Here is a 14,731-nt window from a genome sequence, read left to right as displayed (position 1 = left end):
GTGAATTCAATTCTAAACTGATATGTACAAACAATTTTCTAGTGATATTCATTAATATGGAGTAGCCGTTTCCTTGTGACATAGTTCATATGCAAAACGTGAATGGAGGAGAGTCTGTCTGATTTTTTGTTTTCCTTTTAAATGACACTATCAAGTGGAGTCAGCAATGTCAGCATTTTAAAATAGCACATTTCAACTTCCCTTGGTCATCTAATATATCGTTAGAGTTGTTGCCAATTTCAGCTATAAGGGGGAAACAAAATCCATCTTCTCTTGGCAACATATATAGATTAATAGAGATGTACAGCACGGAAACAGACCCTTTGGACTAACTCATCAATGCTGACCCAATATCCTAACCTAATCTTGACGCATTTGTCAGCACTTGGCCCATATCCCTCCAAACTCTTCCTATTCATTTACCCATCCATTCTGGACTAACCCCACCCCTGGGAAGAGACCTTGTCTGTTTACCCCATCCATGCCCCTCATATTATAAAACTCTGGAAGGTCATCCCTCGGCCTCTGATGCTCCAGGGAAAATCACCCCAGCCTATTCAGCCTCTCGCTACAGGTCAAGCCCTCCAAACCTTGCAACATCCTTGTAAATCTTTTCTGAACCCTTTCAAGTTTCCCAACATCCTTCCGATAGGAGGGAGACCAGAACTGCACGCAATATTCCAAAAGTGGCCTAATCAGTTTTGAATTTGATTCTCTGCAGATTAGTTTCGATTCCCTACAGTGTGGAAACAGGCCGTTTGGCCCAAGAAGTCCACACCACCCCTCCGAAGAGAAACCCACCCAAACCCATTCCCCTATCCTATATTTACCCGTGAATAACACACCTAACACTGTGGGCAATTTAGCATGGCCAATTCACCTGACCTGCACATCTTTGGATTGTGGGAGGAAACCGGAGCACCCAGAGGAAACCCACGCAGGCACAGGGAGAATGTACAAACTCCACACAGACAGACAGGAATCGAACCCAGGACCCTTGTGCTGTGAGGCAGCAGTGCCAACTGCTGAGCCACCATACCGCCCATGATCAATGTCCTGTACAGCCGCAACATGGCCTCCCAACACCTGTACTCCATGCTCTGTCCAATTAAAGAAAGCATACCAAACGCCACCTTCACTATCCTATCTACTTGTGTCTCCACTTTCAAGGAATTGAGAACCTGCATTCCAAGGTCTCTTTGTTCAGCAACGCTGTCCAGACCTTACCATTAAGTGTATACCTCCTGCTCCGAATTGCCTTTCCAAAATGCAGCCCCACACATTTATCAATATTAAATGCCATCTGCCACTCCTAAGTGACCGATCTGATCAAGATCCTTTTGTATTCTGAGGTGACCTTTTTCACTGTCCACTTCATCTCCAATTTTGGTGTCATCTACAAACTTACTAACTATACCTCTTATGCTCGCATCCAAATTATTTATATAAATGATGAAAAATAGTGGACCCAGCACTGATCCTTGTGGCACTCCACTGGTCACAGGCCTCCAGTCTGAAAAACAACCATCCACCACCACCCTCTGTCTTCTACTTTGAACCAGTTCTGTATCCAAATGGGCTAGTTCTCCCTGTATTCCATGAGATCTAACCTTGCTAACCAGTCTCCCATGAGAAACCTTGTCAAATGCTTTCCTGAAGTCCACATGAGATCATGTCCACCACTCTGCCCTCATCAATCCTCTTCGTTACTACTTCAAAAAACTTAATCAAGTTTGTGAGACGTGATTTCCCATGCAAAAAGCTTTGTTGACTATCCCTAATCAGTCCTTGCCTTTCTAAATGCATGTAAATCTTGCCCCTCCGGATTCCCTCCAACAACTTGCCCACCACAATGTCATGCTCACTGGTTTACAGTTCCCTGGCTTTTCATGAATTATTTTTAAATTAGGTATGTGTCCCCAGTGCAAGCTACCATTCAAGATGGTGGCCGATAGCCATCTGACCATGCAAAGTTTCATGCAAATACACACATGCCTTTCATGAAAATTTAACATTGAATCCAGAAACAAGTCACGTAACAAACTCAAATAGTGCTTTTCTTTCCCCTTATATTGTAAGAATTAGTTAGGAGTTCAGGATTAGTTAAATTGTAATGAAAAGACTGTAATAAACAATTGCACGTCAGTTGAAGAATGAGTGTTACAGTAACATACTGATGCCATAAGCTTTGGTAAGATTTCTCATTGTCTTAAACAGTTTTATCATAAAATGAAAGTTTTCGTGCCAAATGTTCAAACTAAACAGTCATAAATACAAGTGAAATCACAGGGATTAGATGAGTCCCTCTCTGCAATAGCCTACTATAACAACCACAGAATTAGTCATAAACTGATGGTGATTTTGCAGTTATATATGTGGTTCTTCATCTAGCAAATGTGGTCATTTTAATATGTATTCATGTTCCTACATCAACAAATGCTGTCAGCAATTAGCACATAGCAAGTTCCTAAAATGATCAAACAGGATGAATATCCAGATGGTGCTGGTGCTTTCTGAGAGGAAAATGGTGAGTCTTCCAAATATAGAGCACTGCTGCTGAACTGGATAGTCGGCAAATACCAAAATCTTCACAATTCATTGCACTTAAACTGAATAACTAAGGTTATTCATTGTACCTTTTAAAAGAAAGCTTAACTGTCATGTACTTTGACATGGTGTGTTTTATGCACTTGTAAAAATCACAAATCTTTTAACAAACTAAAGAAGAGTCTCTACTACCAAAGGAAAGTTTGGAATCTGAAGGTTTTCTATAGAGATCAGATGAGGATAGCCCTCATCTTAGTGAAGTATAACTTGTACTCCAACAATGGCAAATCATTGGTTTTGTAAGTTTTTCAGGTATCGATTCACATTTTGATTTGTCTCTATTTAACTCTAATCTTTGCTCAGGAGATACAGGACGCTTCTTTCTGAGTTATAATTTTGCATGATTTGTAAATGTTTGAATTAAATCCTGAAAATGAATGCAGCTATGAATATAATTTTTATTATCAGAAATAGCAAGCTAAAGTACGGTATTAAAAGCATAAGATTTAAATGCTTTGCCAAAGCATTACTCAGTTCAGTCATGTATAGTGGAAGCCAGTTAAATGTAATAACTTGGAAAAACAGTTTTAATTATTTACCTGAAGACTTGGTTATCAGGAATGACTGCCTCACCCAGATCTGACCAAGTGATTTGGGGAAAGTTTAGACTGTCCAAAAATTTACTTAGTCATAGAAATGTACAGCATGGAAAGACCCTTCGGTCCAACCCGTCCATGCCGACCAGATATCCCAACCCCAATCTAGTCCCACCTGCCAGCACCCAGCCCATATCCCTCCAAACCCTTCCTATTCATATACCCATCCAAATGCCTCTTAAATGTTGCAATTGTACCAGCCTCCACCACATCCTCTGGCAGCTCATTCCATACATGTACCACCCTCTGCGTGAAAAAGTTGCTCCTTAGGTCTCTTATATCTTTCCCCTCTCACCCTAAACCTATGCCCTCTAGTTCTGTACTCCCCAACCCCAGAGAAAAGACTTTGTCTATTTATCCTATCCATGCCCCTCATAATTTTGTAAACCTCTCTATAAGGTCACCCCTCAGCCTCCAATGTTCCAGGAAAAACAGCCCCAGCCTGTTCAACCTCTCCCTGAAGCTCAAATCCTCCAACCCTGGCAACATCCTTGTAAATCTTTTCTGAACCCTTTCAAGTTTCACAACATCTTTCCAATAGGAAGGAGACCAGAATTGCACACAATATTCCAACAGTGGCATAACCAATGTCCTGTAAGGATATTTGCTCCATAAACTAGAATTCGGCAGCTGAGAAACAAAGTATAATCAGCATGAAGAATAATACTGGTGCGTCGATTATTTTGATCTTAGTTTGTAAGTAATTTTGAAATCTGTTTTTCTAGTATAAGCAAATCTCTTATTGCGTAATGGTTGTGTTTCATTTACCCACATGTGAAGTAATTGCAGGAATTGTCAGTGCTTATTTTCAATTATAATCTTGCCATGTACCAAAACATTGCAATTTGGGGATCTTTGAACATTATTTATTAGCTGCCACTTTTGAAGCATTTTGAACTCCTTTAGTTTTAACTTCATTGTATATATTTTCAGTCTAATGCATTGAGCACAGATTGCATTATTTTTGTGAAGCGCCAACCCCTCAATCATTAAGATCATTTAAAATCTCAACATATTTCAATACATTTTTTATATGAAACTAAATAAATAGTATTGGTTTAAAAGGGAGGAATGTTCAGAGTACAGTGTAACCTAGAATGTCACCATAATGTGGGGATCTTACTGGAAATAATGGTTATTAATTGATCAAGATTCTCAAATTATGCTTCTGGTTGCAAATCTCAATTTTGAATGTGTAGCTTCCTACTACAATATCTGCATCAATCTGGTCCATCAAACCTCTATCCCTCTGTCCGTGTGGGTTAAATCAGTTGGTACTGGAGCAGTTGATTTATTGACACAAAAATTCCCAATTAATCCTTCCTGAAATTGTAGCTGCTTCAGAACTAAGAGCATCAACCACAAGTGCTCGCCTCACCAACAAAATTCATCATAACTACAGAGTCACATTAAAGGTACCAGTCACTCACCAAAAATCATTGTTGACTCATTGACTGGGCAGTTAACTGCTGCAATGAAAATGTCTGCTCACTGTCAAGGTTGCAAACTAATGGGAGATGGATAAATTTTATGTTAGTTTCTTTGATGTTAACTGATGCAAACATTTGGACACTTTTAATGAATGAGTAGGAAAGCTTTGAGGGATATGGGCCAAATGCTGGCAAATCTGACTACGTCAGTTTGTGATGTCTAGTTGGTGCAGACTAGTTGGACCAAGGGGTCAATTTCCAATGCTGTCTGATTCTGTGACTGTATAACTAACTTTTTTGGTGTTTTTCCAATTTTGGTTGGAGATGGTTTTTCATTTTGGGTGGGGGAGGTTTCAAAGTATATGTTCGATGACTTAATATTCTGTTTTGTAAGGAAACCATTTCCACTTTCTAATATTAACTTTTAAAATCCTATCAAAGACAAGGGAATAATTTTGCAAGTGTTGAATGTCTGAAAATAATAAATTAACTAATCATTTAATCTAAGTTACTAAACTAGCTGGAGGAGTAAAAATGTATGGTGAGACTTTGTATTCAAAGACAAACTTCATTTGCTCTTCTGTTTCACGTAAAGCAAATTATAATTTTCTTCTGTTTTTACAATAGCCTTTATGGTATATTCCATTAATGTTGCAATGGCATTTGGAATGTTGGCGTCTCTTTACGGTGACTTCATGCAAGCTGTTGGAGCGTCTATCCGTATTTTTGAGCTCTTGGATCGTAAGCCAAAAATTCCCCATGTGGGTGGGAATCGTTTTGCTTCTCTTGAAGGCAGTAAGTAGGTTTTTATATATTCAACCTCGTTCAGCTTCTCCAAAAGTTTCAAATGCTCTTAAATAATTAATATCAATGAAAAATTTTGCAAGGGACAAACTCATGATATTTTGTATTTGGGAAAATCCCTGGTAAAATGAGGTTACCTCTGTGTAAGGCCATTGGCTTGAGAAGTTTTGATGGTTCATTTCACTATTCCAGGGAATGAAAAGTAAGGACTCATTCCTCACCCTGCACCCCACCCCCCCCCCCCCACCCTCAACTTTTCAAAGCCATTGTTTTAAATTGCCAAATTTCATGTTATAAAAACAGAATGACACTCATTCATTTCTCATAATACTCATAGTATTAATAAATGAGTAGAATTGTTAACTGAAACCTCCCAAAATACACTCCCATCTCAGATTCCGATAAATGCAAGATAAAACAGAATTTGACTTTGTCACAGTAAACTTATGACCAGTTCAGGAGTTATTGAATGAAGGAAAAATTCCTTTATTTCTTTGTTCAACTGAGAAGCTTGTTTATATCTTGGCTTTCATGGCTATGTCATTGCCCTGGCACAAAAAAGACTCTTGTAGAATATCAAAAATGTAAATTTTAAGAAAGGGGAATGAAAATATTTGAAATTTCCATTGCTACCTTTATGATAAAGTAATTTTCTTACTTCAGGACTTGAGTTCCAGAAAGTGAGCTTTGCATACCCAACAAGGCAGGCATCCCAAGTTTTGAAGGTTAGTATTTTTTAATAAATATCCAACTACAGGATAACCATTCCAGAGCTAACAGGATTGCAGAGGAGGATTTTTTCCCCAGTGACAGGAAGGTAAAAGTTCTAAAAGGAGAAACACGCCCACTTTTTTTGAAAAACTGAGGCATGTAACTTTGGTGCTGGGTTGGGGGTGGAGCAAATAGTCTTTTCGGAGGTCAGTGGTTATTCATCTTCAAATGAGTCTGCATGCCTCCATTTTTGTTCACTTAGAGTCATAGAGATGTACAGCACGGAAACAGACCCTTCAGTCCAACCCATTCATGCCGACCAAATAACTCACCCCAACCTATCCCACCTGGCCCATATCCCTCCAAACCCTTCCTATTCATATACCCATCCAGATGCCTTTTAAATGGTGCAAATGTACTAGCGTGCACCGCTTCCTCTGGCAGCCCATTCCCCACACGCACCTCTCTCTGCATGAAAACGTTGTCCCTTAAGTCTCTTATATATTTCTCCCTCTCATCCTAAACCTATGCCCTCTAGTTCTGGATTCCCCCAGCCAGGGAAAAGACCTTGTCTATTTACCCTATCCATGCCCCTGATGATTTTATAAACCTCTATAAGGTTACCCCTAAGCCTCTGACGCTCCAGGAAAAACAGCCCCAGCCTATTCCGATAGATCAAATCCTCCAACCCTGGCAACATCCTTGTAAATCTTTTCTGAACCCTTTGAAATCTCGCAACATCTTTCCGATAGGAAGAGGACGGGAATTGCATGCAATATTCCAAAGTAGCCTAACCAATGTCCTGTACAGCTGCAACATGACCTCCCAACACCTATACTCAATTTTCTGACCAATAATGAAAGCATACCAAACACCACCTTCACTATTCTATCTACCTGCGACTCCATTTTCAGGAAATATGAACCAGCACTCTAAGGTCTCTTTGTTCAGCAACACTCCCTAGGACCTTACCATTAAGTGTATAAGTCCTGTAAGATTTGCTTTCCCAAAATGCAGCACCTGATACTTAGCTAAATTAAACTCCCATCTGCCACTTCTCAGCCCATTGGCCCATCTGATCAAGATTCCATTGTAATGTGAGGTAACCTTCTTTTCTGTCCACAACACCTCTCATTTTGGTGTCATCTGCAAAGTTACTGATTATACCTCCTATGTTCATATCCAAATCATTTATGTAAATGATGAAAGGTAGTGTACCCAGCACCAAACCTTGTGGCACTCCACTGGTCATAGGCCTCCAGTCTGAAAAACAATCCTCCATCGCCACTCTGTTTCTACCTTTTGAGCCAGTTCTGTATCCAAATGGCTGGTTCTCCCTGAATTCTATGAGATCTAACGTTACCATCCAGTATCCCATGGGGAATCTTGTCGCACGCCTTACATATAGATCACGTCTACCACTCTGCACTGATCAATCCTCTTTGTTACTCCTTCAAAAAGCTCCATTAAGCTTGTGAGATATGATTTCCCACGCATAAAGCCATGCTGACTATCCCTAATCAGTCATTGTCTTTCCAAATACATGTACCTCCTGTCCCTCAGAATTCCCTCCATACACTTGCCCATCACTGACATCGGGCTCACCGTACATAGTTCCCTGGCTTGTCCTTATCATCCTTCTTAAATAGTGACACCATGTTTGCCAACCTCCAGTCTTCCGGCACCTCACCTGTGACTATCGTTGATTCAAGTATCTCAGCAAGAGGCCCAGCAATCACTTCTCTAGCTTCCCACAGAGTTCTTGGGTACACCTGATCAAGTTCTGGGGACTTATCCTTTTAACCGTTTCAAGACATCCAGCACTTCCTCCTCTGTAATCTGGGCATTTTGCAAGATGTCACCCTCGATATCCACTTATTCTATATCTTCCATGTCCTTCTCCATAGTAAATACTGATGCAAAATACTTGTTTAGTATCTCCCCCAGATCCTGCGGCTCCACACAAATGCTGCCTTGTTGATCTTTGAGGGGCCCTCTTCTCTCCCTAATTACTCTTTTGTCCTTAATGTATTTGTAAAAACCCTTTGGATTCTCCTTCACTCTATTTGCCAAAAGTGTCTCATGTCCCCTTTTTGCCTCCTGATTTCCCTCATAAGTGTATTCCTCCTGACTTTATATTCTCCTAAGGATTCACTCGATCTATCCTGTCTGTACCTGACATATGCTTCCTTCTTCTTCTTAACCAAGCCCTCAATTTCTCTTGTCATCCGGCATTCCCTACACCAACCAGCCTTTCCTTTCACCCTAACTAGGATATACTTTCTCTGGACTCTCATTATCTCATTTCTGAAAGCTTCCCGTTTTCCAGCTATCCCTTTACCTGTGAACATCTGCCCCAATCAGCTTTTGAGAGTTCATGTATGATACCATCAAAATTGGCCTTTCTCCAGTTTAGAACTTCAATTATTAGATTTGGTCTATCCTTTTCCATCACTATTTTAAAACTAATAGAATTATGGTCGCTGGCCCCAAAGTGCCCCCCCCCCCCCCCCCACTGACATGCCAGTCACCTGCCCTGCTTTATTTCCCAAGATTAGGTCAAGTTTTGCATCTTCTCTACATCCACATACTGAATGAGAAATTTATTTGTACACACTTAACAAATTCCTCTTCAGGGTTGTAGGTTTGCTCGCTGAGCTGTAGGTTTGATATCCATACGTTTCATTACCTGGCTAAGGAACATCATCAACATCATCAGTGGCGACCTCCAAATGAAGTGAAGCTGTTGTTTCCTCCTTTCTATTTATGTGTTTGTCCTGGATGGGGTTCCTGGGGTTTGTGGTGATGTCATTTCCTGTTCATTTTCTGAGGGGTTGATAGATGGTATCTAGATCTGTGTTTGTTAATGGCGTTGTGGTTGGAGTGCCAGGCCTCTAGGAATTCTCTGGCATGTCTTTGCTTAGCCTGTCCCAGGATAGATGTGTTGTCCCAGTTGAAATGGTGTTTTGGTTTCCTCCGTATGTAGGGCTACAAGGGTCGTGTCTTTTTGTGGCTAGCTGGTGTTCGTGTATCCTGGTGGCTAACTTTCTTCCTGTTTGTCCTACATAGTGTTTGTGGCAGTCCTTGCATGGAATTTTATAGACGACGTTGGTTTTGTCCATGGGTTATACTGGGTCTTTTAGGTTTGAGAGTGTTGGTGGGTTTGTATGGGACAGCACATCTATCCTGCGACAGGCTAAGCAAAGACATGCCAGAGAATTCCTAGAGGCCTGGCACTCCAACCACAACGCCATTAACAAACACACAGATCTAGATACCATCTATCAACCCCTCAGAAAATGAACAGGAAATGACATCACCACAAACCCAAGGAACCCCATCCAGGACAAACCTTTCAATAGAAAGCAGGAGACAACAGCTTTGCTTCACTTGGAGGTCGCCACTGATGATACCTAGCCAGGTAATGAAACGTCTGGATATCAAACCTACAGCTCAGCGAGCAAACCTACACCCTAAACCTCAACCTGAGCTACAAACCTTGCAAATTCCCCTTCATCTAAACTCTTAACATTATGGCAGTCCCAGTCTCTGTTTGGAAAGTTAAAATCCCCTACCATAACCACCCTATTCTTCTTACAGATAACCTGAGATCTCCTTACAAATTTGTTTCTCAATTTCCCTCTGACTATTAGGGGGTCTATAATGGAATCCCAATAAAGTGACCCTCCCTTTCTTATTTCTCAGTTCCACCCAAATAACTTCCCTGGATGTGTTTCCAGGAATATCCTTCCTCAGTACAGCTGTAATGCTATCCATTATCAAAAACGCCACTCCCCCATCTCTCTTGCCTCCCTTTCTGTCGTTCCTGTAGCATTTGTATCCTGAAACATTAAGCTGCCAGTCCTGTCCGTTCCTGAGTCACGTTTCAGTGGTTGCTGTGATATCCCAGTCCCATCCCTGAGTTCATCTGCCTTCCCTGTTAGGCCTCTTGTATTTAAATAAATGCAGTTTAATTTATCAGTCCTACCTTGTTCTCTGCTCTCTTCCTGCCTGCCATGACTGATTGACTTGCTTCCTTTCTCAACTTAACCAGTCTCAGATTGATTTCCTTGCTTCACTTTCTCCCTGGGTTACACAGACACACACCCCTTACTAGTTTAAATCCTCCCAAGCAACTCTAACGAATCTCCCTGCCCAGTATATTAATTCCCCCTCCAAATCAGGTGCAATCCATCCTTCTTGTACATGTCACTTCTATCCCAGAAGAGATTCCGATGATCCAAAAATGTGAATCCTTCTCCCATATACTAGCTCCTCAGCCATGCATGCATTTGCTCTATCCTCCTATTCCTACCCTCAATAGCTCGTAGCACCAAGAGTCATCCAGATACTACCAGTTTGAGGACCTCCTTTTTAAATTCCTGCTTAACTCTCTATGTTATCCCTTCAGAATCTCATCCTTTTCTCTTCCTAAATTGCTGTTTCCTATATGTACAATGACCTCCTTTTCCCCCTTGAGAACATTCTGTACCCTCTGAATTATCCTTGATCCTGGCACCAGGGAGGCAACACACCCTTTTGTTTTTTTTTGCTGCAGGCTACAGAAACGTCTGTTCCCCCCGGACTGGAGAGTCCCCTAACACAATCGATTTGTTGGAACCCAACATACCCCTTGTTGCATTAGAGCCAGCCTCAATACCAGAAACATGGCTGTTTGTCCTGCATTCCCCTAATAATCCATCACCCCCTACATTTTCCAAACGGCATACTTGTTTGAAATGGGGATGGCCACAGAAGACTCCTGCACTATCTGCCTACCTCTCTTACCTTTCCTGGAGTTAACCCATCTATGTGACTATATCTCCAACCTTTCTCCCTTCCTATAACTCCATCAGACCCTCTAGCTCTTGTAAATTCCTCATTGCTTCTAACTGTCAGTCCAACCAATCCATTCGATCTGATAAGATTCTCAACCAATGGCGTTTATGCCAGATATAATCCTCAGTAGCATGTAAACTCTTCCCTAAACTCCCACATCCGACTTAAAAATTGTTAATACATGGCAGTTTGGAATCCTACTTTTCAGTGAAGATGAGAAAGTATCCTAATTGTAGTTGTGGGCTGGCAGGAATTTCAGTGCGACCCTGCCTCATGCAGCTTACCTTCACAGGTTGGGACTCCTACAATTGGCTGACTGTCAAACTGACTCTTCCCTCCAAACCAACCATGAAGTATAATTCACTGGCATTCCCTCTTCCACTTTGCAAAACCTCCAAAATTTCCAACATAACTGCCATCTGCTCTGCAGTCTTTGGGAATTGTTGGATTCCTGTCTGTCTCAGTTTCTTAACTTAACATATCCACATCTTTTTTTCCCTCAATCTCCTTCCATCACCCCACTGAAATCTCTCCTTTGTTATTCTGAGTCAACACTACCCTTGTGTGGCATCAGAAAATTTTGTATATATGCACTTACTGATGCCACACTTCTAAGTATTTGCTCTGAGTAGCAGTAAAACGCAGGATGTAACTTCAGTTAAATGGCCAACGGGAAGGAAATAAGGTAGTCCTTTAGTTCCATTTTAACAGATTTCGGTTGAGTGTCTATAGTTTTGAAGGGAACATTTCAGTGCAAAGAATGATCATTTCACTTTTTTTTTATCAAGTCTGTTACATTTGACCTTTGGATGTAGTTGACTATTGGAAGCTGGTATTGTGATGCCTATTCCTAGTTGCCCTGAAGCTAACAAGACTCAACTATTGTGAATGACTGGGGCCATATCTCAGTCAGCCTGGATAGGTTTTCCTTTCTGAAAAACATAATAAGTTAGTGCTTTTTCTGGTAATTTTCTGGGGTCTGTTTATAGATTGCTAGGTTATTTTAAAGTATACTGCCGTTTGATTTGAACTCTGATCTCTGTTTGAAGAAGCTTTCGGATTACTTAATGCTCAGCAAATACTTTAGTTCTCTGATCCATAGCTTATGTGATACTATACAAGTGAAACACATGCCCAACCCCTTGCATGAGATTTAATAACTATTTCCTAGTGAAAAGCATTATGAAGTGTTTTTATTTCAGTTAAATTCATGTCTTGTATTTTTTTTCGTAGCCACGTGTGAGTAATGTATTGGAAGGTTACACTGAGAGCCACCTGTCATATTTGTTTGGACATCTGATTAACTCTTTGTACTTCAAGTGACTAAGAATTTTATTCCTATCATTCTAACTGTCTCGGTGATCATCAGAAACGTTGTCTTTATAGGAAGTAACCTTTGCTGTTGAACCAGGTCACATGGTCGCATTGGTTGGCCCATCAGGTGGAGGAAAATCAACAATCGTTAATCTAATTGAGAGATTTTATGATCCAGATTCTGGAAGAATATTACTTGGTATGACCTTTCTTTAATGATATTGCTTATCAGAAAAATGAACATTATTCAAATGTAATGTTCTTGTCATAAACCATTAAAATCAGTTTGAATCTAATTCTTTGTTAAGAGACATGTTGAACACTAGTAGAACATTTAAATACTCTTTAAGGTTGAGCATTCTTGCTATGGATCTGCAGGCTTCAAGAGTGCACTTAGCTACCAGAATTTTTCTAGCTTTCCATTTTTTATACAAAACATAGATGAGTTATACATAGTAGGCCATGTTTCAGCCAAGAAAGCCATATTTTAGAGCATTGTCAGCCTGACCACTTAATCGCTAATTTTCAGCAAACTGTAGTTGATTAGAATACAGGGGGAGGCGATTGGCAGTATTATCATTGGACTGTTAATCCAGAGACCCAGGTAAACTTTTGGGGACCTGATTTCAAACCCTGTCATGGCACATGGTGGAATTTGAATTCATTTTAAAAACTCTGAAATTAAGAGTCTAATCATGACCATGTTGATTGTTGGAAAAAGCCAGCTGGTTCACTAATGTCCTTTGGAGAAGGAAATTCCATCCTTACATGTGACTCCACATCCACAGCAATGTGGTTGACTCTCAACTGCTTTCTGGGCAGTTAGGGTTAGGCAGTAAATGTTGGCCTTGCCAGTGACACACTCATCCCACTGCGTTTTTCAAAAAGAATTAGAATGTGCTGTCAAGAACAAAGCAATGTTTCAAAAGGTACATGGCCTGAGACCTTCATCTCTTGGGAGATGAAGCTAAGTACACCCCAGACCTCTGTCCTTATTTTAAAGTGTAGTTGGGCCCCCGTTATTAAGAAGCAAAGCTGCTGTCCACTTAATTTGTATTCCACATAGAAATATACAAACAAAAAACTGTGAGTTTGAATCCCTTTTCTGTTCACAGTGCAACTTCAAGTCAAATCTTAAAGTTCATTTTCTACAGTAAATTGAAAAAGAGTCATATAGTTACACAAAAATCAGTCTATTGCAAATAGTACAAGTTAAGTGGCAAATGTAATTAAATCATCCTCTGCAGTTAACTTTTTATATGCTTACAAGTACTTATGTAACTTGCAAATGCTCGTTACCTTACTTCTAACATTGTCACTGGTTTAAGAATAATTCCAAGATTTTATTAATGTGTGCACATAAGATTCCTGTTGATACAATAAACCAATTCATTCTGTAACCATGTAACAGGGTGATTGCAGTTGAATTCATTCAGCAAATTTTTTTAATTCTTAGTACTTTTAATGGGAGGAGCTATTGTAATGGAATTTTCCTCCTGTCTACAGTGGCGCTGCACAAAATGCCCAGGAAATCAGAACTAAATGATAGGAGCCCGACCGTGCATAAAGAGGCCATTCAGCCCATTGAGTCCACACCCATCCTCCGAAGAGCATCCCATCTAGACCCAGTCCTCCTCTTTATTTCCATAATCTTGCATTTATCATGGCTGATCCACCTAGCCTGTGCATCTCTGCACACTACAGGGGTCAATTTAGCACGGTGAATCTATCTGACCTGCACATCTTTGGACTGTGGGAGGAAACCCACACACACACTGGGAGAATGTGCAAACTTTACACAGACAAGGACCCAAGGCTGGAACTGAATCCAGATCTTTGACACTGTGACACAGCAGTGCTAACTATTGTGTCACAACACTGCTCTGGTTCCATAAGTAATGCCAATTTTTCTCAGACTTTCGTATTTTAAATCAGACCACATGATGTACGTAGGCCAGTACAGTTGTATAGAACTCCAGGAAGTACTGGACTAATCTATACACAGAGATTAGTATTTCTTGAATGGTTTAAATTGTACATCAAAGCCAAGAAATGTAATACTGGTTCTTTCCAACATTTTTTTTTGTAAGTTAAGCTTTCATTCCTCTGCAAATTGACCACTATCCTGTGGGCAGCATGATGTTATGGTATTCTTTTTCAAAACTGCTTCATTTAGCCTTTAACAGACTAGCTGAGTGTGTTTAAAGGTTAACGAGAAGATTGTCTGTGAAATAAATTCAAATTACCTTTGTAAAATTTAATATGTGATTAGTTGAGAAATGTCTCACCTATTCAAACATCAGTTTGTTGATGTTATTTCTCTAATTTCTCCCCTGTATGTGCTTGCACGTGATCTTACTTAAATTTATGGAATCAAGAAAAGTTGGGAATGTAAAGTTAACAAAATACTGATGAGGTTTTATTGAAAAC

The 14,731-nt window shown here is 40.2% G+C and overlaps 1 protein-coding gene across 1 annotated transcript in view; it reads left to right on the top strand.

Annotated features, from left to right (window-relative positions):
• The window catches only part of LOC122562633 (uncharacterized), a 244,370-nt gene that overhangs the window by 133,498 nt on the left and 96,141 nt on the right, over positions 1 to 14,731 (top strand). The window contains exons 13-15 of the mRNA XM_088000000.1: positions 5,261 to 5,428; positions 6,101 to 6,162; positions 12,374 to 12,500. Of these exons, the coding sequence (XP_087856126.1) occupies positions 5,261 to 5,428; positions 6,101 to 6,162; positions 12,374 to 12,500 (357 nt within the window). The remainder of the gene's footprint in view (positions 1 to 5,260; positions 5,429 to 6,100; positions 6,163 to 12,373; positions 12,501 to 14,731) is intronic.

Source organism: Chiloscyllium plagiosum, unplaced genomic scaffold (assembly GCF_037043375.1).
Source record: "Chiloscyllium plagiosum isolate Xiang-an unplaced genomic scaffold, Cpla_swu_hap1 HiC_scaffold_24, whole genome shotgun sequence".
Classification (NCBI taxonomy): Eukaryota; Metazoa; Chordata; class Chondrichthyes; order Orectolobiformes; family Hemiscylliidae; genus Chiloscyllium; species Chiloscyllium plagiosum.
This window is presented reverse-complemented; position numbering and strand designations above follow the sequence as displayed.